At 40.9% G+C, this 24,528-nt stretch overlaps 1 protein-coding gene across 6 annotated transcripts in view; it reads left to right on the top strand.

The window, feature by feature from the left end:
• The window catches only part of plxnb1b (plexin b1b), a 167,070-nt gene that overhangs the window by 114,709 nt on the left and 27,833 nt on the right, over nucleotides 1-24,528 (top strand). For all 6 annotated transcript variants that reach the window (XM_050036910.1, XM_050036911.1, XM_050036905.1 and 3 more), the window contains 7 exons: nucleotides 6,140-6,268; nucleotides 6,596-6,696; nucleotides 10,248-10,380; nucleotides 14,742-14,898; nucleotides 19,045-19,153; nucleotides 21,390-21,498; nucleotides 22,352-23,296. In XM_050036910.1, coding sequence (XP_049892867.1) covers nucleotides 6,140-6,268; nucleotides 6,596-6,696; nucleotides 10,248-10,380; nucleotides 14,742-14,898; nucleotides 19,045-19,153; nucleotides 21,390-21,498; nucleotides 22,352-23,296 — 1,683 coding nt within the window. The remainder of the gene's footprint in view (nucleotides 1-6,139; nucleotides 6,269-6,595; nucleotides 6,697-10,247; nucleotides 10,381-14,741; nucleotides 14,899-19,044; nucleotides 19,154-21,389; nucleotides 21,499-22,351; nucleotides 23,297-24,528) is intronic.

Genomic DNA, 24,528 nt, shown 5'->3' with positions numbered 1-24,528 from the left:
TTTTTTTTTTACTGAGGTACACATAGGTCCATCCAATATGCCTCGCACAGACCAATAAATTCTACCTTTTTAAAGCTGATCAGGTTCAATTTTTGTTGACACCAGCACTAGTTAGGGTAGTGAGAATGGACAATATTACTATAGAACATGAAGTAGTAAATTCTAACTTCCCCATGTATAATGTGCAGCTCCATGACTGGATCATGTGAAGCTTTTCTGGAATTACGCTGTCCTCAACAGGCTGTAGCTGAAGCTTGGCCAGACACACGGAGACACAAGGAATGTCCTGTTGTGTAAGAAAAATCAGAGAAAATCTAAGAGGATAACAGGCATGTATGTATGGAATAGAATGTGTCAGCTTAGCATGTGTATTCGCTCAGAAGCATAAAAGCAGTTTAGCACACAATAGTTGTTGGGCTTGTTGATCACGGAAAATAGTGTTTTTCTATATTTATTTTGATTACTAATAACGAGACTGACCTGGAAGGTCAGTAGAGCAGGGAGGTTGTAGGGAGGCCCCTGGATATCAGAAGTTTACAGATCGTGAGCTTGCCTCCACACAGTTGGGTCTTTGTGCCATTTTTTTCTCAACGGTGGCTTGTGGTTGAGGCCTCCCTGCAGCATGCAGAAATAGCACAATGACAGCCATTAACGTATTTTTGCACAGTTACGTCACACAGAGCCAGCGAAACACTGAGCCGCACATCCCTGTGACCAGATTACGGAGCTCCGTACTCGTGTTGTGCACTGTCATCGCTGACTGGCAGACACGTGCACTTCTTAACAGAGACCCTCATTCAGAATGATGTAGAGTAATCAGTCATAGAAGCAGACACAGTCCATGTCAGTGTCACTGTCATTAATAGATACATTGTCAGTCTGCGTCCTCCTGACTGCAGCAACCAACAATGAATGTTTAATACCAGGTTAAATCTGGTGTCACTGTGTGAAGAGAACAAAGTAGGCAACATTTTTAAGAAAGCAAACAGAAACAACAGAGACTTTTAGACAAAAATATCCCTGTCAAATGACATTCATTTTGTCTTTTTCTCTCTTCGTGTAGCAAAGAAGATATCATCAGAACAAACTTTTTTCATGCATTCATTTTTTAAGTATTTACAGTCAATGTATGCCCATGTGGTTTTCACAACAAAATTATGATAATAAATTTTGTTAAATTGGTACAAAACAATAAAGTTTGACATCCTTTAAAGATGTCTGTGTTGACATCTTGTGTTCAAAAGTTAGTTGATTCAGAAGGCAAAGCTGATTTTCACATTGTGTGATATGCTGAAAACCACACCCACCAAAGGGGAAAACCAATCTGCGCCCTAATGTACAACCAAAAGCTGGAACGCTACCAAAATGCCTGTAGCTCGCTAAAAACATTACATTTCAGCATGTCAAAGGTTTATTTTAGCACCCTGTCTTTACCAGAGAAGAAAAAATATATTATATGCAAACTTAATATTGGCAGTTAGTCTCAGTGTACCTTTTCCTCAGCTTGCTTATCTTGGAGAAATGATCCCACTAAATGGCCAATAGTGAAATACTTTGATATTTACAACTATTTAATAGAATCAATAGATAAGATCATCATTTAAGCCAACAAAGATCGAAACCAGGCCCTGCATAGCTTAGTTAGCTTCAACTTCTACAGTTTGTCTGGCTAAATTTAGCAGCTGGAACTTGGCCCCAGCTTTATGGAAGTTACACCCCTTAATGTAATATCCACTTTTGTCTTCTTAAAGGCCCAGTCTTTCAGTTTGGCAGCTTAGTTCTGGGATCTTTACCCTGTTGGTACTGCATCCTACCACACAGCACCTTTTTCAACATTTTTCTGTTGTTTGTTAGTAAACTGAAGTAATAAGGAGGCACCTTCATTCAGTATGAAGTCAATGGAGAGTGATGAAGTGTTTTCTCCTCTGTTGTGGGCAGGACTTGCACTCTGTCTTTATGGCCTCCGGATTGTTCCAGCATTTGTTGATTTATCGGAAACGACCAGTCTGCTAACTGTGCGGCGACAGGTGTAAGCTAGTGAGAAACAGAGGTGTGTCATCTACCACATTCACATCTGTTATCTGTCAGCCTGCTAGTTAGTCTGTCCGTTTGCAACACACCACCAGTGGGAATGGGTGTGTGTGTGTGCCTTTGTGTGGCAGCTGAGTCTTTGACTGAACTCCAGTCTCTCTTTCATTCCTCTTGTATGCCTCTGAAGCAGATTGACAATGCTTTTTTTTTTTTTTTTTTTAAATCCCAGTTTATTTGTGGTTTCTAACCAGGATCACCTTAAAGGGATAGTGCACCCAAAAATGAAAATTCAGCCATTATCAACAGATGGCTATTGATCATTTTGATGATGACAGCAGGATCTTCAATGTGTCCAAAAATGTGATTTAAATTTAAGGATTTATCATCTGCTCTTGGCAGGTTATCTGAGCTGCTGTATTCATATGTAAAAAAAGATGTGAATCTATCCTTTAATGTTCCCCCACTAAGAGGGATTTAAAAAAAGAGTGATACAGAAAATAATAACAGAGTTGATACTGACATAAAATAGTCTTATCTCGATTATCTTGTTTTGAAAATCAAAGGAAGACAAAATCGTAAGTGAAAATAAAATCTGATTATTGCCCAGCCCTAAGCTGGGCATAACACTGTCAGCAGAATTTGATACATCTCCTTCCACAGGGCAAAACAAGGGATGGTCATGTAACACTTTATCCAATTCGGCGTAAAATTGACAAGTTATAGAGCTTTGGTGTGCTTTCACCAAAACAACCACCACGTCTTGCATCAATGATGCAGTGTTTTTTGGGGAGGCATCAGGACGCATTAGCGTTAACATTACAAAAGATATGAGGTCAAATGCGATATGAGGTCAAATGCGTCCTAAATGCCTCTATTGTACAAAGCTCAGAAAAATCTATGTTGTTTAAAAAAAGACACGTTGCTTCATCATCACTTAATGTTAGCATTCTGTGTGTAAGTAGCTATTTGTGACAAAAACAACAGTTTGAAAAAAAAATCTACATAGAGATATGCTGATTAATTGTACAAAATAAACGCCCTTGGTGTGTAAGGCCTCAAGACTAGATCAAAAAAGAATAGCTGACGAAATTAACAGTAATTGGACGATAAAGCCTGGTACAGGACACTGTCATGTTAGAAAAGGAAAGGCCAATTTCCTGTTTCCAGTCAGTTTCCTGCCAGTTGATTCACACATTTTGGACATATTCCTCAAGCCAGGATCTGCCCTGAAAAGAGTGATGTCATCTATATAAGCTCAAATTTATTCCCTACAGCTAGTTTTTTTCTGTGGAACTTTAGGAGCGTGTCCTTGATAAGGTACACAAATCATCTATCTGTGCAAAACATGGACTGATCCAGTGCAAAATAGTACACCCATTTCACAAAAGTTAGGCTCTCTAGGGTATATAAAGACGTGAACCCAACTTAGGACTGGTGTAGCCAAGCACTGGCGAGCCATGTACACATGTTCTACAGTAGTCTTGCCCTGCCTTACAGACCTACGGGGGAAATCTTTAGGTCAACCTAGTACTATGATTGCATTGTTTGGTGTAGCGCCACTCTATTCCCATGAGGCAGCTTTGTCAGCCTTTTTTACCCTACATGCCAGATGCTTGGTGTTACTCAAGTGGAAGTCTCCAATACCTCCTTCACACACTCTGTGGATAAGGGAAGCCCTTATTTTGTCAAACTGGAAAAAATCAGGTGCAAACTGAGGGGCTCCCTGAGGAAATGTTTCATGATGTGGGATCCCTTTTTCAAGTACGAGAGCTGGACTTTCCAGAAATTCCTGAATGATTTGTCATGTATTTTAGAGACATTAAATTGTGATGTGACAGACAGTTGTCCGATCAACAACCATTATATAACTTACTTTTAAACTAATTATGGGAACTGACTGGTATAATCTTTTTAAAATCTTGTGTAAAGTATTTCTCAGACATGTCTATGGGTCAGAAACTATACTTTTGCTTCAATATGTTTGGACTGAGGGAAGGGCGAGCCATGCAAACATCTTCACTGAGTTGTTAAAACGTTCCCTTTAATTTCCTTGTTGTTTGTAGAGATAGGAAAATCTATTCTTGTGTTTTGACTCCCTCCCAGTGTTGTTGACCTCAGGCCCCTAGCAGATAAACATGCTGTGCAGCGATTGGCTAATTGCAGCTGCTGGGAATAACAAGAGAGCTAAATGAAGTTCGGACACAGGAGCCAGTATGATTTTAAGGGAAGTTTAATTCCTGAAACCTCACCAGTCTTATGGATGGTTGAAGACTCATTGCTGACCAGTTAGGATTCCATCTCTGAATGTTTGTCTTGTTGAGGTCAGCTCAGTGCATCATGGTGGAAGAAAGAGAGGGTTTGTGCAGCAGGCATGCAATGGCTCTTAGACAGCTTCCTGTTGTTCTTTCTTATATTTTCCAATCCTCTTTTGACACTGGGTTTTTGCTGTTTCTTATTTGACATGTTTTGTGTTACTTACCCTTAAAAACCTTGAAATTATTGTCTTTCTAACTAATAGAAGAAGCTCCTAATGTGTGTGCCTTCTGCTCTTCTTTTACTTGTTTGAAGACAGGAACGTTGTTTCGTCACTTCTTTCAGTTTCCCCTTCTGTTGTGTAGTTTCAGTTATTTGCTCTAGTCTGGATGGACAGGCATTAAAGCCTGGACAGACTGCCTTTGAGGAGCTGTGGGATCAAAGAGTGTCAGACTTCATAGCTGACCTCAAATCCTCCACATACCTGAAGGATTGGATTAGCTTGGCATCAGGGAGACATCCTGGCTTAAATCGCCATATCATATTCATCACAGCCTCCAGTGTCTGCAACTACCACACACACACACACACACACACACACGCACACGCACACGCACACATGCCTGAACTCATAGGGCAGATCAGGGAATCCACACTTCCTCCTGACCTGTGCTGGATTTTGCCATTAGGATGATTGCTCTCTTTGTTCCAGCAGAGATCCCCTCACAGTGGAATATCACTCTAATGTCATTAGATGGAATGAAGCTGATGTTTAGGCTCCTGTAAATAACATCAAAAGGCTGATGTGGAGCAGTTGGTCAGGCTGCCCTCTCGTATTAACCCACATTACAGCAGCTCTGGACTTTTAACAGCCAGTACAATGTCAGACTGCTGTCGAGGCCTCCTCATGTTGTCTGGTTATTTATTGGCTCCAACTATTTTAATTTATCAGTGTTATTTCTTAGAGTTAAAGGGCGATGCCACTGATTATACACATCAGAGTCTATTAACAGGAGTTGAGAAGTACAAATGGATATGTTAAAAAAAAGTTCCTTATCCGCTGTGAGGGTCCAAAGGACAGAGGGATGTCATATGCTCTAAAGCCCTTTGAGGCAATTTGTGATTTGTGATATTGGGCTTTATAAATAAAATTGATTGATTGATTGATTGAAGTCTGATAAATGACCTGGAGTGATGTCACTCAAGTCAGTGTTGATTAGATCTGAAGAGGTTTGACCTTGGAAGCAATCTGGAGATATGGAGTTAGGAAGAAGTGAGCTTACCAGACCTCTGTAGACCACTGCTCATCTTTTGGAAACTAACACAGAGTGACAGGGCTAACTGTTAGCATTATACAGTTAATGTTGCCCAACATCTTTGAACAGGTTTAATGACAGTCAAGCCATTCCGAAATCAGCCTGCTTATTCCTGTAAGAACTGACTTAATAGCTGTTTTCCAAACTTTCCACCTTATCACACAGTCTTCACCAGCCATCATAGAGATTGATCTGTTGACATGCATGCTCAGTAACTGACTTCCAGTTCCATAATAACACCCAAGATTTCTCGTCCATATTTGCTTCAACATGTATAATACAGTCAGATAAAATTCTAACGTTAGTCTGTGTGTTTATGACCTTTAAAAAAATCAGTAACTGTGTTGTGAAAATTGCAAGAAGCAAAAAATAATGAAACAATCTATTTTTATCCTCTCATTCAAAATGAAGGCATTCAACAGAATTTCATTTTAAAGTGATTCACAATTTAAGTTGCTGCTCAGTGCATATTTTTATTCAGCAGTCTGTTAAATCATTACATAATCTGAACATCCCTATGTATGTGTACATTTCCTCAGGTGTTCCTGGGGCCAAACGGCGAGGTGGAGGAGTACTCTGTCATCTCCATTCAGCAGAAAGCAGCTATCAGTTCAGACCTCATTCTGGACCAGAAAGAGGAACATCTCTTCATCATGACTCATAACATGGTATATACACACACACACACACACACAGGTGCAACATGACAGTAATTGCACTCTTGTAGCCTCATTTCATGCATTTTTTTCTAGACGCGTCCTTCCTGTGTTGTCGTAATAAAGCTAAAGAGAAATAATTTTGACTCTCTTGTTTCTGCCCCAATTCTTTCTCTTCCAGTACAGCAGCCTGTAGTTAGGATTATTCTAATGACCATATTTTCATTTTGCATTGTTCCACTGGAAAATGTGGGCCACCTATTCTTTTTTAATCAGATTTCCGAAGCTTAGTGTGCATGGCTTGCACGATTGAACATGATTGTGTTGTCCTGGTTCCAGCTGCAGAAGAGACCAGTGGCTGAATGCCAGCAGCACCCAGACTGCCACTCCTGCCTGCTGGCCCACGACCCCTACTGTGGCTGGTGTGTCCTGGAGGGAAGGTGAGATAAACACAAGCAGTTAACTGAACTGAACCTAAAACTAAAGTTTAAGGGGTGACTTGATGTAACAAAGTAGCTCATTTGTTGAAGGCAGAGAACTGATTTTTTTTCAAATACAGACATCAGAGCCATCACATGTAAAGCATAAAGAACATGAGAACCAGTGCTGAAAGGATTAATTAGTCCATTAACAACTGATAGACAAATAAATGATCTGTGACAGTTTCTTAACCTATTGTTATTCACCAAGAGTCCACAGCCATGCTAGCTTCTCTGTGATACTGCACTTATAAATAGCAGAGCAGTGAGCTAAACATTAATGTTAGAATGCTAATATACTCACAATGACAATGCTAACGTGCTGATGCTCAGCAAGTATTACATTTACCATGATCACCATGTCACCAGCTTTGCAGTTGTGTTGTCATAAACCAATGTATTGGAAAAATGTACATTTCTATCGGATGATGCCGCTAAATGAAAAGACAGGGAGTCCTCAGGGTGATTACTATTCATCCTGAGGGTAACATGAATATGGGTACCAAATTTCTTGGCAAGTCACCCAATAGTTATTGAGATATTTCATTCTGGTCCAGCTGGGATGACATTGCCAGAGCCATGCCATTAACATTGCTAGGACTAGGGGGAGAGGTTGGTTCAAAAAGGGGGAGGCATGTCACTTAATTTTTTTAAGCACTGGGGAGGGACTTGTGTTTTTATATTTTGACTCAGTGGAGGGACAGACAACTTTAAATGGCTGTATTTTGTATCTGCTTTGCCACCGATATTTAAAGAAAACATGCAAAAATAATCTGCCTTTGTTTGGAAGGCATGTTTTTAAAAATCTCCAAAATTACACCATTTATGATAGCCAGTAACTGTAGAATTGTTGGATTTTCAAATATCCAACAATCCTCAAACATATTATGTGCGACAAATGCCTCAGTCAGAAAAAAAACATAATCACATCTGAGTTAAAATAGTGATAGTTCATCAGAATCAATTTATTCTATGTCTCATTTAAAATTTAGAGTGAAAAACTGAGGCTTTTATCAACTCCGGGATTTCGTCTTCCATTTCTTACTTTCAAACTTTAAAGGGTAAGTTTTTAAAAATCTAATAACTAATATAGGGTGGAGGGAGGGTCTTGCATTTTCTGCCAGTCACTCAGAGAGGCTCAAGGGAAAATATTTGTAGCTTCTAGGTAGCCAAAAAAAAAAAAAGAAAAGAAGTAGTCACACCTAAGCCACCCCATCCTATAATGAATAAAGAACAGTCCGTTACAGTAATTTGTTGATTTTTTTTTGGTTTTGTATCAGTGTCATTTGAATATATGTTAAGATTTATTGTACATTAGACAAAAGTAGCAAATGTTGGCACATCTTGTGACACAAAAGGCACCATCTTCTCTTTACATTATATTACATCTTTACCCCTCCTTCAATTACAACATACAGAAAATTATAATTTCTGATTTGGAGAGAATAACGCAAAACAGTACAATGGAATGTTAGGGTCATTGTAGATTAAAGAAAAAAACACAGCAGGGGAGGAAGATTTAAGTTGTAAATTTATAAGAAAGCCACTTGGGTACTCTCTGAGATTATAGAATCATGACTGGCACCAGTAAATAGAGAATCCCAGCAAACATTGAGTCGTTAAATGACCGCCGTTTTAACGTCCAATCCATACGTTCAGTTACGGTTCAAAAATAGTTCCAAAATGGAATTTTTCTGATGTCTGGGGCACAGCCAGGCCATCTGCTGGATGTCCTCCCTTGGCATCCTAGCAACATTTAAATATGACATAAACATGAATGAGTCTATTCAGCTCTTCTGCTTATGTACAGTGTGCATTCAACAACTTTATACACCCTGATGAAAATAATAAGTCAGCTGAGTCTGAAAATAATGAGCCATCGTTGACTCACATGGGACAAAAACCCGAGTCTCCTGGGTTATAGTCCTGTACTTGACTCATTCATTGACTATGGCTTCCTCCCTATGTGGACTTTTACGCTTTAATACGTTACCAGACTTTCTAGCAGAAAGTCCTTAAGGCATTTTTTTTTACAAAAATGTCTTAATTTAATAGTCTTAGAATTTTTTTTTTCCTCATGAATTTATGAGTTTTCTTCCTATTAAATTTATGACTTTAATCTCAGAGAATATCCAGGTTTGTTTCCTGAAAATGTATTACTTTAATCTCAGAAATTCTGAGGTTTTTCTGTGAATATTACCGCCCTTTGCTGGCCCCGCATTTTTTCTTATTTTCTTTTTTAACCTACAATGGCCTTAATACACCGTTGTAGACTATCTCAGAAAAAAATGACTGAATAATAGTAACCAGATAAAAATGTCAAACTTTTATCTGTATTGTTAAAGCCAGTCTATGGAACCTTGGCTGAACAGCAGCCACTGTGGCCACATATGATACTTACATGAAAATGCTAAATGCTAAGACGTAGCTTAACAGTGGGAAAAGTAGAAGAAAATCACAAAGCAGACTGGCTCAGTTATGTCAGTAACACAGCAATATGTGCCTAAAGTTTGCTAACACTAGCTAGTATCAGCCACTGTAAGCTACTGGTCGAACCACACAGAGTAAAACTGTAGCTGCAAAATCACTTGAGTGTATTAGATTAAGTAATGATGCTTTTTTTGCTTATAAATTTGACTTTTCAATTGTAAGAGGGAGAACAAAAAAGGCAAGTTGTTTTGCTTTAATCACAGTCTTATCTGAAGTTTTTACATCCTGGGATTTACTATGAGCATTATTGAGTGTTTGTTATTCTGTTGTTGCTTTTGTAAGAATTGTAAAATTAAAATTCATTATAAATGAGCTGTTTATGCTGTGAGATGTTTATTTTCAGTAATTTTGATCCACCCAGGTCTACTTCAAAGACTGGTACTGAAGAAAAAGTTCAGTGCTGCATGTAGTGAAATATCAGAGGACAAGAAGGCTGCTGGCACTCTCGTTAGTGTTTGAAGTGTTTTTTGCCAAGTCATCTTAAAAAATAACTGAGTGTGCTCTGGTGGGATTGTGTTTGAGTCTGATGAAAGAAATTTACATTTCCATCCCATCTGTGTCTCCTCCTCTCTCCTCGCTGCTCTGCATCACCACCTGGCCTCCCTCCTCCCCCTCACCTGGATGTTTTTCTCTCTGTCCATCTTTACTCCTTTTATTTTCTTCTATCCTTCCTGCGTTCACAACAGTCCTGTTTTTATATTTTCCAGTTCTGGAATCTGTTTGTCTTTACTTGTTCTTTCCAACTTGTTTCACACACTCTTTACATTAGAATAGAAACCAGACCTCTCAACTACCTATAAAAACATTTTAACAATCCAGGAAGGAGTTGGTGTGCAGTTTTACAATCACAGTGAGATTTATGGATCTGCAGTATATACTGAAGGTCATTTGCACGCCTCAAGTTTAAGTGGCTGTTTAATAGAGTTAAAGAGACAGAGATGGAGAGTCGGTCTCTAGCTCACAAACACAGTGAAGGTAGTGTACAAGATGTAAGAGGGCGTCCTCTGTGTTTTCCCCTGCAGGTGTGTGTTGCAGTCACAGTGTGCTCGTGGGAATCAGCCAGGTCAGTGGCTGTGGAGCTTTGACATGGAGCAGCAGTGTCTGGCAGTCCAGGACCTCAACCCCTCCAATGTCAGCAGGGAGGAGAGCAGGACAGTAAGTCTGCAATACAGTTATATGAACTCAAGCAGCAAAGAAGCAAAACAAAAGTCTTCACGTACTGGTCTGTACATGTCCTCACAAAGGATTTAAGGGAGGATGAGGGAACGCATCTTTTCTGGTTTTGACTGCAGATTAAGAGACTCATCAACCTCAGACATCTACGGGCCTTTCTCAAGGATATCTTGCAATACAAAATCCACAGATGCCCCCACCCCCCAAAATAATACAAAAACAGTCTCCTCACATACCAAAATACCATAAATCTCAGGCCCACATATCACCTTGCCGTAACTCGTCCAATAGTCCCATATCAGCTTAGCTGGGAGATTTACTGTATGCTGGCTGGTCCTGTGTGTGTGTTGGATATGTGACTTTGTTAAGTGTCAGGGCGTCAGGAGATGATAGTGATCAGAGCCCTGTCCTGTCATGTCCTGGTGCAGGAAAAGCACAGTATCAGACATCTGTGTGGAAGATGGTACCTGTCGATACCAGCAGAGGCCAAAATATATACAATACTACACGGTGTGGCATCAAAGGAGGGGATGACTTAAGAACATTTTAAAAAATCAGTATGAGCCTAAATATGCAGGTTGGGTGCAAATTAGAACGGGAAGGTATGTCACATGAGGGGGGCGCCATCTTGTGAGATACACGCTCTGTTATCACTGTTAGTCAAGTGTACGCACTCAGTTCAAAAACATGATAGTTTACAATTTATGAGTCATGCCAAGTAATGTGGATTGTGTTCTTTATCATGAGCAGTTTGTCCAAATACTGCTGCTTGAACACCATAGCAGACTCTAGTAATACAGCTCTGTCCTCACCTCCGTGTTCATTTTGACAGCTATTTTAGATTTAATTTCAGTCTTGAGATGTTTTGATTTGTACGCAGGTTCATTCTAAACTCTGACTTTGCAGTCTCACAGTTAAGAAGCAGAGAAATAATTTATTTAAAGCCTGAATTCTTCCTTAATCTGCAACATGTTAGTCTGGAGGTTTAAATTTGTGTCCTCTCGCTGAATTGGTAATTAAAACTAAAATTTCTTCTGTCAGAGAAAACTTATCTGAGTTCAGACTGTTTACTTACAACACAGCTACACTCACAGATAACTGAGCCTCCTACCTGCCTGTCAAACAGCATCAAACCATAAACCCTGAGTCCAGTCTGAATGGAGTCGTGCGGGGATCAGCTATGAAGTCAGGCAGCCAGTGGCTGCTTGCTCTGCTGCTGTTCAGTGGTCAGCACAACATCCTGGCACAGACTATTTGCTAGAGTTTGCCAGCCTGAAGCTCATGCGGCATTTGAAGATAATTACAAGCACGGCTGTTCTCTGTTGTTAATGTCCGATAGTCCACCATTAACATTTTCGTCACATCTTGTCTCATCAATGTAAAATGAAACATAGATTTCGTCTTAGTTTTTATTATCAAGGTCTATTTTTAGCATGTCATTTAGCGTGTTTTGTCATTATCGTCAAGTAATACTCGGGTGCTGCAAAGTCAGGTGCTGGCTCAAAGAGGTGTCTGATAGCTGGGCGCCTTGTGAAACTGCGACCGTGTCAGTTCAGCAATGGCTTTGAAACCACCCATGCCAAAAGACACTGAGGAACGCTGACCCCTCATCCCTCCCCTCACAGGCAGGACGTTGGGTTTCGATGCCCCTCTATCTCCATTATGTGTATTTACATGTGTATGCCTCCCCTCTGTTTATCTTTTTACTAAAGTCACTGACAGAGTTTCAGCTGCTACAGCCGTAAAAGGCAAACTTTGCTGATTTTCAACCAGCTCTGTCATCACAGTGTGTACAGATGAACAGTGCTTGGCTTCCCTCTGCCACAAGCACCCAGAGCCTTCTGCCCATTTGACAGCAGAGGTCTGCTGGACTTTTGCCAATGCACACTGTGATGATGGAGAGCTGGTTGAAAATCACCAAAGTTTCTCTTTCATTAAACATATTGAACCTTCAGTGGCTGGACTGCCTCCTGACTCCTTAGGTGAAAGGTGTAGGTTAATGGACAGAAAATCCAAGGACAGACATCACTGTAGAGGTCCGACTCTTGATTGACTGATAATATCTTGGAGCTGCAGTGCAGAAACACCACATGAATGAGGAAGAACACTGGAGCCGAAATAAAAATAAAAGTATGATAATAAATCACAGAGCTTGATCAGTATGATTTATGCTCCTGCAGCAGGGGAGCCAGTTTGACTTTTCAATCAAATTATTCCACAGTGACATTTACAAGTGAACAGATCAGATTCATGTGTTCAGACAGTTTAATCACTTACTGGCATTGTGACCTTCAGTGTCCTCTGTAACAGCACAGGTGTGGACTCAGTAATGCAGAGATACCTGTCCAGTAACTCTGCCTGTTGCATTTGGGAACATTGTGCTCTAATTCTGTTTCTCCATCATGCTTCCAATGCTCTACCAGTCTGCTGCTGGATGTTGGTTGTCCTCTGCACTTCCTGGTACATGTGATGTCTCATTGTGCTGATAAAGGACAGAGACAAACTCAAATAGTCTGTTTTGCGTAGGAAGGTTCCTAACTGAGTGAAAAGACCAGAAAGTATCTGATTGGCAGCCATGATAATAGCTGTTAGAATTCTCTAAATACTAAATAAAGGAGTTGAAATGCTTCCACTCTTATCTTATTTGGCATAGGATACACCAGACCATCATGTAGTAAAGCTCAGTTTCTGTAGTATGGAATTACCCACATCTTCTGCATCGTGGCATCCAATGTTATCTGACCGAAAACATCAAATCCTGTCAGTGAAACGACTCATTTCATAGAGGCTGTGACTGTGGGGGGAATCACCAGAAGACCCACAATACGATATTATCACGATACTATGGTCAGGATACAATATTATTGCAATATGCTGAGTATTGCAATGAAACATATTACAATTTATTACCTTTTTTTTCTAAGTGCAAATTATTTTCCCAAAGGAGAACTTAATCAAAATCCATTTCTACCTCATAAGATAAAGTTTTCAGTCTGTTCATTTGGCTTCAGTCATTTTTATGGCAACAAAATGTGATGCAAAGCCGACAGACAGACCAACACTGTCGTAAAACTGATTAAACACCCTCTACGAGGTCAGATTAAGCTTGTGAGCAAAACACTTGAGATGCAGGTGTCCCACTAACTGAATGGCAACACTTACGTTCGAAGCGTTGACTGCTACAACAACAAGGTTTGTATGGGCAATCCCCCATCCTTGTGCTGCATTTTGCATGAGGTTTGCAGTGTTTGCTCCAGTGTGACTTTTGTGTACAGCTATAGTTTAGAGAACATGAGACAGCAGTTGCCAGTCCTGTGAAATAAAGGAATCCATAATCCACTGACCTTGAAGTCCAGGCGTCACAAGTTAAAGCCACCCTTCCTGCTGTACTCATAGATTCCTCAACTTTATGCTTCACTCCTCTGTAGAGCTTGGCTGTGTTGGTGAAAGAGACTAAAAAAAAAAAATTCCATTGCTTTACAAATGTCACTTTCCTAATCTAAGTCTAAAGGTAAGTCTTTTTGGGCCCAATGGCGTAACGTGATGGGCCTGGATGTTGTAATTCCACGTTTATCCACTGTGTGAAATTGGCTTCAAATCCTGCACTGTTTCTGGGAGCTTGACCTAAGAAGATAATGCCATCCCACAATTCCTTGTTGCAGCAACATTTAAAGCGATGCACCATTCCGCCATTCATGAAACAAACGCTGTGCCTATTATGCATAAATTTGAAAATAATTTTCATTCAACCATACTAATTGGGATTCTTGAGAGTGAGTGTGAGCAGCCATTCTTATATGACAGCCATTTAGTTTTACTTTTGTGACTGGTAGCCCATATTCCTTTTTTTATTTCAAATCTATCTTTGGTAAGAAAGTAAGATCTTTCACCAACTCACTTGTTCACGTTTATATAGCCTGCATGAAACAACAGAAACAACACAATGAGAACATATTGGATGAAGTATCTGAGAAGCGCTTTTAGTAGTGCATCTTCTTAACATTGTAGTTTTATCACGATAGATCCATCTCAATAATATCCACTGTCACATAATTATGGAGCCGAGTTTAAGTACAGTTGGACATTCTCGGCACTGCGGCTGTCTTTGCATAAGTCCTTATGAACTCTCCTTTATATCTTTTCTCAACCTCATGACATTTTCCACCAAGGTCAAGTTTAGGAAAAGATAAAGTATGTCATTTTGATCTGATCTGTGTGGCCACACTGAGCTGCATTTTAGCATGTACAAATATGGTTTAGGTGGGGCTCAAATCAACAGCACAGTAGCTCTGACTCCAATGATTTACCAGGACTTTGAATCAGTAATTTTTGTCTTCTGTCAGGTGTCTCTGTCAGTCCCGGGACTCCCAGTGTTAGAGAAAGAGGAGTCCTACTCCTGCTACTTCCAGGACAGCCACAGTCCTGCCATTGTCACCCAATCCGGTGTCACCTGCCATTCTCCTGACACCAGCCAAGTACCCATGGTGCCTCCAGGACAGGGTGAGTGTGCTTTGAACCCCAGACCTGATTGTAATTGTTTCTGGAACAAAGCTGATGAAGCTGAAGTTTAATTACTGGTTTAAACCTTTCAACTTTGGAGGATTTGGCTGCATCCTGTCATGAGATTAATCTTTGTGCACGTGTGTGTGTGTGTGTGTGTGTGTGTGTGTGTGTGTGAGAGAGTGTTTGCATGCCCAGACATACCATACTACCATACATGTATACTGTTCAGTCTCTGTGTTCCTGAATCTAGGCTAACCCAATCCATTTTTTCTAAACCAGCTTACACAGCAGGGAGTAATCTGTATTTTAAAGCAGACAACTCCCCATAAATCTATTTCATCGAGTGATTCTATGCTTTGATATGAGCTTTGGTTTTCCTAGGTTTTGTTGATTGTTAAGCGTGTTGAGAGCAGCCTGTTTGTTATAGTAAGTCAGCGGCATCGATAAAAGAAGATTTACGGGGGCATGTAAATAAAAATTGAGACCTCTACAGAGGTCACACTCACCCAAACATTCACATGATTTGTGTGCGTGTGTGTGTCTCTCGTGTCTCTCTTTCTCTTATACAAACACACACACACACACACACACACACACACACACACAAACAGAGGCAGGTTCCCATGCTTGCATTCCTGAAACTTGCAGTTTGTTTTAGTTCTCAGGGTGCAGGGCTCAGGGAGAATCGGCCTGGGGAGTTTACTGAGATCTGGACACACAAGCTGCATTTAAGGATATAGCTGCAGCTTACCTTTACTTAAAGAGGTTTAGTGCCAGCGCTCACTTAAAAAAAGGCGGAGCTGGAGGCCTGTAAGGGCAACTGTTGCTTTAAAGCTGAAGATCAGATTCTCACCTGACTGCTGCCTGTTTAACAAAGCTTCTGATGTGGACTGATGCAAAAAAAAAAAAAAAAAAAATTGTATAGTTTTTAAACTCAGGGTTCTCTTCAAGTCCAAAACGTATAGAGACTGGGTCATCCTTATCTACCAGCAAATTTTGTATGTAAAAACTTTTCAATAAGTGTTAAAAAAAAAAAAAAGAGAGAGAATTCTCCACCCACAGAAAGTAACAAGCTGGACCCTAAATCCCAGAATACACCGTGTGATGTTGGGCTGTCCCAGATATAAGATGACCAACATGAAAGAAACATAGCAATATCTTTGGTCGTGCTCTAAAACAGTGGCCCTACGTTGCATGGTGAGAGAGGTTCAAGGATGGCTGTTGTCACGGTCTTGCAATCAAAGACAGCCTGGGATAAAATTATGACTGTCAGAAATTTGGGATGACCATTTCACTGTGTGACTGCTGTTAGGAGCTCTCACAGCAAAATTGGTATGCCAAGTTGGCCTCCCAGCCATGACCGCATCAACATTCTCCCCCTCCTCCTCTTCCTCAGACCTTTTTGACGCATAAATGCCGCTATAGCCAGGGCTCGATTCATGTTTGCTTTCACATCAAACTTGATGTCATACCCAAGTTAATTAGATCCATGTTGCACAGTGTAGCTTGCACTAAGCTTAAAAGACTGTTAAGATTTCACAGTCTGTTGGAGGCTTTAAGGGGACAGTTCACCCTCAAATCAAAAATCTATATTTTTCCTCTTACCTGTAGTGTTATTTAACAGTCTAAAGTGTTGGAGATGTCTGCCTTCTATCCATTATAATGAAACTAGATGACACCTGGTTCACCAAAAAAGCACCAAAAATATACATTTGAAAATCTCAACAGTAGTGTCTCTTGCCAGAAATCATGACCTGGTTACTAAAGATAACACAGACCTTATTCTGAGCATTTTCATGTAGGGACTAATTTCTTTCTATCGAACTACACCTGCCAATTGTATCCCTGCGCAGAAGGAAGAGTACATCTGGACGAGAGTATCGTGCTTGTGACAGAGTAATGTGTAAATATAAATGGTGTCTTCCTCGGCTTAGCTATAATGTTAGCTAGCTTAGTGGTGCCAGGTGAGCTTGCAGCTACCTTCTGCGTGGTGATAGAGGTGATGGGTGTAGTTCAGTACAGAGAAGATAGTTCCTGCTCACAACAAGGTCTGGAGGTCTTGAGTAACCTGGTCCTGATTTCTAGAAAGAGACATTACTGTTGAGTTTTTCAAATGTATTACAGTTATTTATTTATCTCTGTTTGGCGCTTTAAGCACCACAAGCTGAGTGCCATCTAGTTCCATTATTTTGGAAAGAAGGCAGACTTCTCTACAGCTGATATCTCCAACACTCTGCAGCTCACACCAAAACTATCTAAGACTGATAAATAGCTCTACAGGTGGGAGGTAAAATGTGTATTTCTGATTTTCTGGTGAACTGTCCCTTTAAAGCTGCACTTAACAATGTTTTTATAATAACACTGGATCAAATGACTGTGTAGGGTTAAAATTTAATTAGAATCATGCAAAGTAGCAACAAAACACTGGGCTCACCTAAAGTATGCTAAAGCTGTTGTCCTTTAGGCAGGTACACATTAAAGAAAAAATCTGTTTTCACATCATAGCTTCTTATTTTTGTAGTTTGGACCATAGTTTCTATCAGTGATCACTGACTGTACTCATCATGTTAATTGCAGTCAGATGTTCAGACCAGCTGGGATTAAAATGATCTGATTTGGAAAAGAAAATGATGGTGACCGTGTCCCAAACTGCCCTTTGTAAGCAGTGTTGGTAGGGTGACTTATAAAATGTATTCCACTACAGATTACTGAATACATGCCTAAAAATGTAATTTCTAACTTATTCCATTAGATTACTCAAACTAAGTAACATATTCTAAATACTTTGGATTACTTTTGTAATACTTCAGAATCGTCTTGCCATTGTCATGTGGAGGTATACTGCACACACTTTTTAAAAATCTGTTTATGAGAAAAACACCTCATGATTTTACATCCTGTCCTAACAGCGTCACTCCCTGTCCACACTGAATACGTACAACATGCACTTCTGTTACATCATGTAAACAAACCATGTAGGCTACCTGTCAGCTGTGCGTGCAACTGTAGATGTAACCACTTGAAAGATGGTCGAGTACTTGCTATCTTTCTGCGTTTGTCATTGGTAAACAGATAGCACATGATTTATATTGAGATATATACTGGAAATGAAGTACAGTTTAACCAACAGCAAGTTGCTTGTTATGATCATTTATCAGAAACCTCCAGCTCTCTGGCGATCTCCATCCAGCTCAGCTGCCACCTTATTTTGGTTTTGGTATTTAAATGAGGAGGTGTTGTGCAGATAACCCCTCATTTCATGAATCAGCCATTCCTCATCAGTAGCAACACTTTCAAAGTGAGTGGCAGGAATAAATAAAAAGAGGACATTCAATAAGTGCTCAGCTCAAAATGGCTCACTGCATCATTCATTGCCAGTTAGGACCTTCCAGTGCAATCAGTCTGATTTTGTTGCTGTTGCTCTGTTAGAGTAAATAAAACAAATCATTACAAAAATAATCCCTTCTGTTTTTAAAGACGTAATTGTATTCAGAATACCACCAATTTAAACTGACTAATTACAGTTACTCATATTTTATATTTTCAATAATGTTAATTGTATTCTGTTATTCCCTAACCCTGGTCGTAAACAAACATCACAGTTTAGAAACCAACTTCCTGGTTTGACTTTGGCTCACTGTACTTACTGTAGTTGAGTACAAACAGTTCTCTTGTGCAACAGAATTATGATAATAATAATTACCAACATTTTGGGTGCGTTAACAGTGTTTTTCCCAAATCAGCTGGTTCGGAAAGTTTGTATAAACTGAGTAGAGGATTTTTGTAAACAACAGTAAGAAGTTTAGTTTTACGTAATTTTTTATCATGGGTGTTGAGCATGTGTTTGATGGCAGGGAAGTCTTAGAGTCTTGAGCCCTGCTGTGTTGATGTCTGCACTCTCTGGGCTGAGCATGGAGATGGAGGGTGCACATGAGTTTCATTAGGCATCTGGGTTTTGGCTGTCTGGACCAAACTTTCTGCCACATTCTGTCACTGTGGTGTGAGAAACATTGTACTCATCCCAGACTTTGTGAATCAGTGGTGATAATGGCCCTGTCCGCATGTTGCTGTGCTCAGGTAAAACATGATGTGGTTTTCAGCTCTTCCTCATGCTGTCTTTTCTCTGTGTTTTGTCCTCCTCAGACTTTGTCACAGTCACCTTGTCTCTTCGCTTCGGCGACGTCACCGTCACAGCGAGGGATTTCACCTTCTATGACTGCACAGCGGTTAAGCAGCTGTCTGGCAGCATGCCGTGAGTTACCATGATTTATCAGCTCTGCTCTCTTGTCTCCTCCCGATTTGCTCTGCTCATTGCAGACCTTATTATCAAGTCTTATTCTCTATCTGAGGCTGTTGACATCCATTTTGTATAGGGCTGCACAATAAATTGTTTTTTATTGTTATTGTGACGTCAACTTGGGTGATAACCATTGTAAAAGACTGCGAAATTGCACTTTAAACATAGTAACATGTTAAATTGCATTCTATCAGAAGGCACTGTTTGTCTAATGTGCTTCATGCTGTTTACTCTCTGGCCAGTCAGACAGAGCTCTCATCGTTAGGCAGGGTCCAATAATAAGAATCCCCAATGGTTATGTCAGGCCAGTAAATACAATCAATCAGTTGCCCAATTGGGCCAGTGCTTAAAAAAGCGAGTGAGCAATGTTACGAAGTCTGCTCTACTCTCCAAGACTTCACTCTGCTGCCTGTGTCTGTCTTTGCACCCGAGTGTACTACACAAAGACAGACACAGACAGGCTGGCTTACTTTATAGAGGAAATGGCAGGAAATCCTAAAGTAAGAGTTGAAATGACAATAACATTTATAATCTCTTACAAAAAAATCATAACTGGGTAGGGAATAGGGTTGCAGCAATAGACCGGTTTCGAGGTATACCGGTATATAGAAGTTGACGGTTATTATATCTTGTACATTTGCTTATCTATGCTATTGAAAAAAAAAGATGCAACTAAATGCTGAATCTCCCCTTTATTTTAGTTACTTATATACTTTGGCAGCAAGTTGATTTCAAAATTCTGAGAATGTGACAGTTTTCTCCAGTAGTTCTTGCATGAGGCTATAGCATATTTGTCTTAGATGACTTTTCTAATCATTGTAATGTAGCTAAAATTCACATCGCGTTTTCATTGGGCAGAAAAGTGGTGGCAGGGCGCTGTGGAGCGCTTCTTCCCAGCACTTCATAATAACAGTGTTCCTAGTGTTCTTTTTAATGATGTGCTACACTGGGGTTTTATTTCTATGACAACAATATCTTGACAATAACGTTACCTGTAGCCTTTTGTGTGTGCCATAGTGCTTGAGTTCAACAATAAATCGGTTAAAGAAGGGTGTGGAGACGGACCATTTCCATTTATGGATATGGAATTTACCGAGAATGATCAGACGCTAAATAATATAGGTAGAATTGTTATTCCATAGAACACAAAATATAACGTCACATCAAATACATTAATCTGAATATAAGTGCCCATTTTCCTGTTTCTAATCTTGCAAATCTGTCCAAAATAAACTTGAATCAGCAAAGGCAGATAGACAGTAGCTAAAGGAGCGGCCATGCTGTCACCAGTGCTTTTCTGAAATGTTCAGAGATTTTCAACCAGAAGCACTCAGATGGGCTACACAAAAAAAGTCAGAGCACTTGAAAACAAAGGCTGGGCGCGGAACTATTATCCCTAGGTGGCTGCATGCAGCTACATAGCTCTCTCCTCATTGAGAACAATTGCAAAAAGTTGCCGACACAAAAAGCAAAAGAAAAAAACGCTGTAGGCACAAGCCCTAAGGAGCAACTCTCAGTAGGCAGAGGCAAATAATAATCCAGATGGATTTCTTATGTGAAATTGAAAAAGATGTATGTAGCATTTGGGCTCTATCATGCCTGACAGACACATAATAATAGAAGTACTGTGACCACAATACAGTTTACCGTGAACTGGCTCCTTTGCAGAATATCCTTCCATTCACAGAAAGTGAAAAGAAATTTAGATAAAGCTGCTCTGTTTTGATAAATGAAAGAAAATGATTAATGATGAGCCCTAATCATAATAGATGAGTGTTGTGCCCTCTCAATATCACTGTGTTAAATTATTGTTTAGTGTCCTTACTGATCTCCTCTGTGTTTTCACACATGTTCGCTCTATCAGCCCCTCTCTCTCCTCTTCCCACCACTCTGATAAGAAACTGAGTCTCAATTCAATTAGATACTGACCTTTCTTACCACTGAGGCCAGATTGGAAACAATTGGATTATTCTGTGTGGCACAAGCTACAGTAGCTGTATCGTTCTATTCTCCTTCCCCTTCTATTTTAAGATAAAAAGCCCACACTACTTCTATTATACCTCTCTCCACTCTTCTCTTCATGGCTTCATTGTTTTCTTCCTTTACTCTTTGTCACCTCACTGCAGCGTCCTTACACTGATGGTGTTACTTCATGTCTCTGATCTGTACATCCTGTTATTTCTGTGTGCAGTTGCCGTGGTTGTGTTTTGAGCCGATGGGGCTGTAACTGGTGTGTTCACCAGCACTTGTGTACCCACAAGCCCACCTGTGAGGAGGGGGTGATCATCTACAACCAACATGTAAGTTACTCAAACAGAAGATTTCTGATTGCACAGCACTCTCTCAGATGTCAAAAACAAAGATGTCTTGAATCCTTGAGTTTCACACAATCACAGCAGGTGCACCATGTTATACACAGTATCTGTGGGGACAAGTTTATATCCAAAAGGTCAAAGGTCAACCTCAGTGTGCCATCACAATGTTCTGCATAAAACACTTTTCTGGCTATTACTCAGTGTCATATCTCAGGAAGAGAAGGGGAGACATTTGGTCAGATATTGAATCGGTGACACTCATCTTGAATCTGTGCTGATTGTATAGATCCTCTGTGTTATCGAGGGAGAGATGTGTGAAGCATCCACATTTTCACAGACGTGGATGTAAACTGTAAGAGAAACTTTACTGGTTCATGGAGGCATACCACTGTGAAGCAGTAATTCTAGTTTAAGTTCCAAGATGAAAAGACAGGTACCAGACAAAAAAATGCTTCAGTTACTGGTTCGGTTAACACATTTTTTTAAACTAAAAGCACACAGTGTGTTGGCGGACTAGCACTGAGTACCTTACAGGAGTGTTTTTGATCTATAAGAACCTGGTAAGTAAATCAATGGTTAAAGTTTTCCTGTTTAGACAGAATGCATTTTACATACATGTATCAGTGCCCACATGTTTTGTTGTGCCTCATATTCCAATTTAAGCCAAGCTTTATTTGTAACAAAAATCATTGCTGTGCATGTGTCATAAGCAACAATAACACAATACTAGCAGGTTGTGTTTGACATCACATTTAAGTTCAGTTAGTCCTTTTTCCTTTGTCCATTAGTTTTTTGATTTGTGTCTCATCCTGTCCTCCCCTCCTCCTCCCGCCCTCAGTTTAAACTCCCCACCTCAGCTCCTCCCACAACCAAACCTATGAAAGTCATGACAACAGCCCCGCCCACAAAGGCTGCCATGACAACCAGCACCATGGCCGCCACCACAACAGCTCCAACAACAACTATTGCTACAACAACTGCAGCCTCTGTCACTGTAGCAACCACTCAGGAGCCAACCACCCCTCCTGCACCCACTACTCCACCCACGACCACTACCAGCCTTGAGCCAACCACCCCACCGACCACCCTGCCCCCTCAGCCTGCCAGCACACTGCCATCCACCACACCAGCACCCACTCCCCCTTTACTCCCAGAGGTCAACACCGGGACGGAGGAAGAAGTTAAAGCAGGAGAGCTTTTTGTTGTCACCGAAAGTGACACAGAAGGTGCAGCAGTTACGCCCACTGTCAACATGGTATCCACAGAGTTGGTGCCTGTCACCGTGGCTGATGGTCTGGACTCTGTGGTGCCTTTGATTATCCCGCTACATGAACCGGATTCCTTCCCCTTGGAGGTGGTCACAGAATCGCCCCCCAGCCACACCCAGGAAGCTGAGGGAGCCTTAAGCCTGGCAGAGCCTCCCACCCCAGCCTCATCTGGCTTCCCCCTGCCCACGCCCTTCTCTGTAGGTGATCCTGGTGACTGGGAGCCCTCCCTTGACCTGGACCTGACCCAGACTCCCACCCTGAGATCCACACAAGAACCCCAGACTGAAGCATTAAGCCCAGGCACCAACCCTGAGGTGCTTCTCTGGCCTAAAGAAGAAGTAGACGTCCACGCTGAGACTGCCGTCCAGTCAGAAAATGACACAGCCACATTTTCCGCTGCCACAGTGTTATCAGGTGATGGTGAGGTTGACCATGCCCCCCCATCCTACCCCCACCTGCTTGATACGGACTCAGAGCTGGACTACCAGTATGATCCAGCTGATGCCTTTCTCCCGGTGAGTTCAGCCGCCTCCCCCCTCCTCCTCCTCCTCCTCCTCCTCCTCCTCCTCCTCCTTCTTCTTGATCTTCTTCTTCTTCTTCTTCTTCTTCTTCTCAAAGCTTCAGCAGCCTCCCAGCGCTTAAGGCTCCCAACTAGACTCTCTACTCCTGCTATAGGAACAAAGCTCAAACCAGCCTCCCTGTCTGCCCTTGTTTCCCTGCTCTTCCTTCACTGTCTGACACCTGTGTTGTTTTTGTTGTTTTGCTTTTGCTTCATAGACTGAACCCAAGAAAAACAGCTGCTCCAGTGTGAGCTGCAGCGGTTTTTGAGTCAATAATTTTCCTTTTTACTGATTGTTTACATTTACAGCTTACTATTACTTTTAAAAACCCTTTGAAAGTTTTCTTTGACGATGCTGTGTGTGTGTGTGTGTGTGTGTGCGTGCGTGCGTGCGTGCGTGCGTGCGTGCGTGCGTGCGTGCATGCATGCAGTTAATGAAAGCAAGATGATTGACACAGTATTTCCCACATTAGGTCATATCCTTGTCTGTACATACAGTGGAGCTTAACAACTTAAAGTCCCCCTGTAGACACATTTTAAAGTAATACTTATATTAATATTAATATGTTGTTTAACAAGATTAGTAAAAAATACACCTCTGAAAAGGGTTCAGTTTTTTTTTTCTTTGGTGAAGGCATGTGAGGGGGAAGGGAGGGAGAGACAACCGCATAAGTGAAGATGATTGGCTTAGGGAGAGTAAAATTTCATCATAAACCAATCAGAGGCAGAGTAGGGCGAGTATTCACAAGCACACAAGCAGGGTTGCAGTGTGGGCTTGTTTTTTTGTAAAGTCGCTTACAAATATTAGTAGTCGCGGGTTGCGTTTTTTTGGGCTTGTTTCTAAGGTGGAGTTGCTTATTCGGGCTTGCTCTCTAAACGTCGCCTTTTTCTCTATATATCCGTCTAGTAAGTTATTTAAACGCATGATAGTATGTCGGACTGCAGGATGTTGCCACAGCTCTGCTCCCTCCGCCCCTCTCCTTCTCTGCATACACACAGGTGACGGTCAGTCAATGAGACTTTTCACATTTAAATCGTGCGATTAATGGAGGTTCTTTAACTATTTTGCTAACAAGTAGGCGAAATATGGAAAGAATACAATAAAGATTTGTAGAAAGAGAGAGGATTAAAAGATTCGACTTCAAGAGGGGGACGATTCAAAGGCAGTGTGCAGATTCAGATTCTGTG

This window comes from Epinephelus moara, chromosome 24 (assembly GCF_006386435.1).
Source record: "Epinephelus moara isolate mb chromosome 24, YSFRI_EMoa_1.0, whole genome shotgun sequence".
Classification (NCBI taxonomy): domain Eukaryota; kingdom Metazoa; phylum Chordata; class Actinopteri; order Perciformes; family Serranidae; genus Epinephelus; species Epinephelus moara.
The sequence above is the reverse complement of the archived record's forward strand: the minus strand, read 5'-3'. Positions and strand labels throughout refer to the sequence as shown.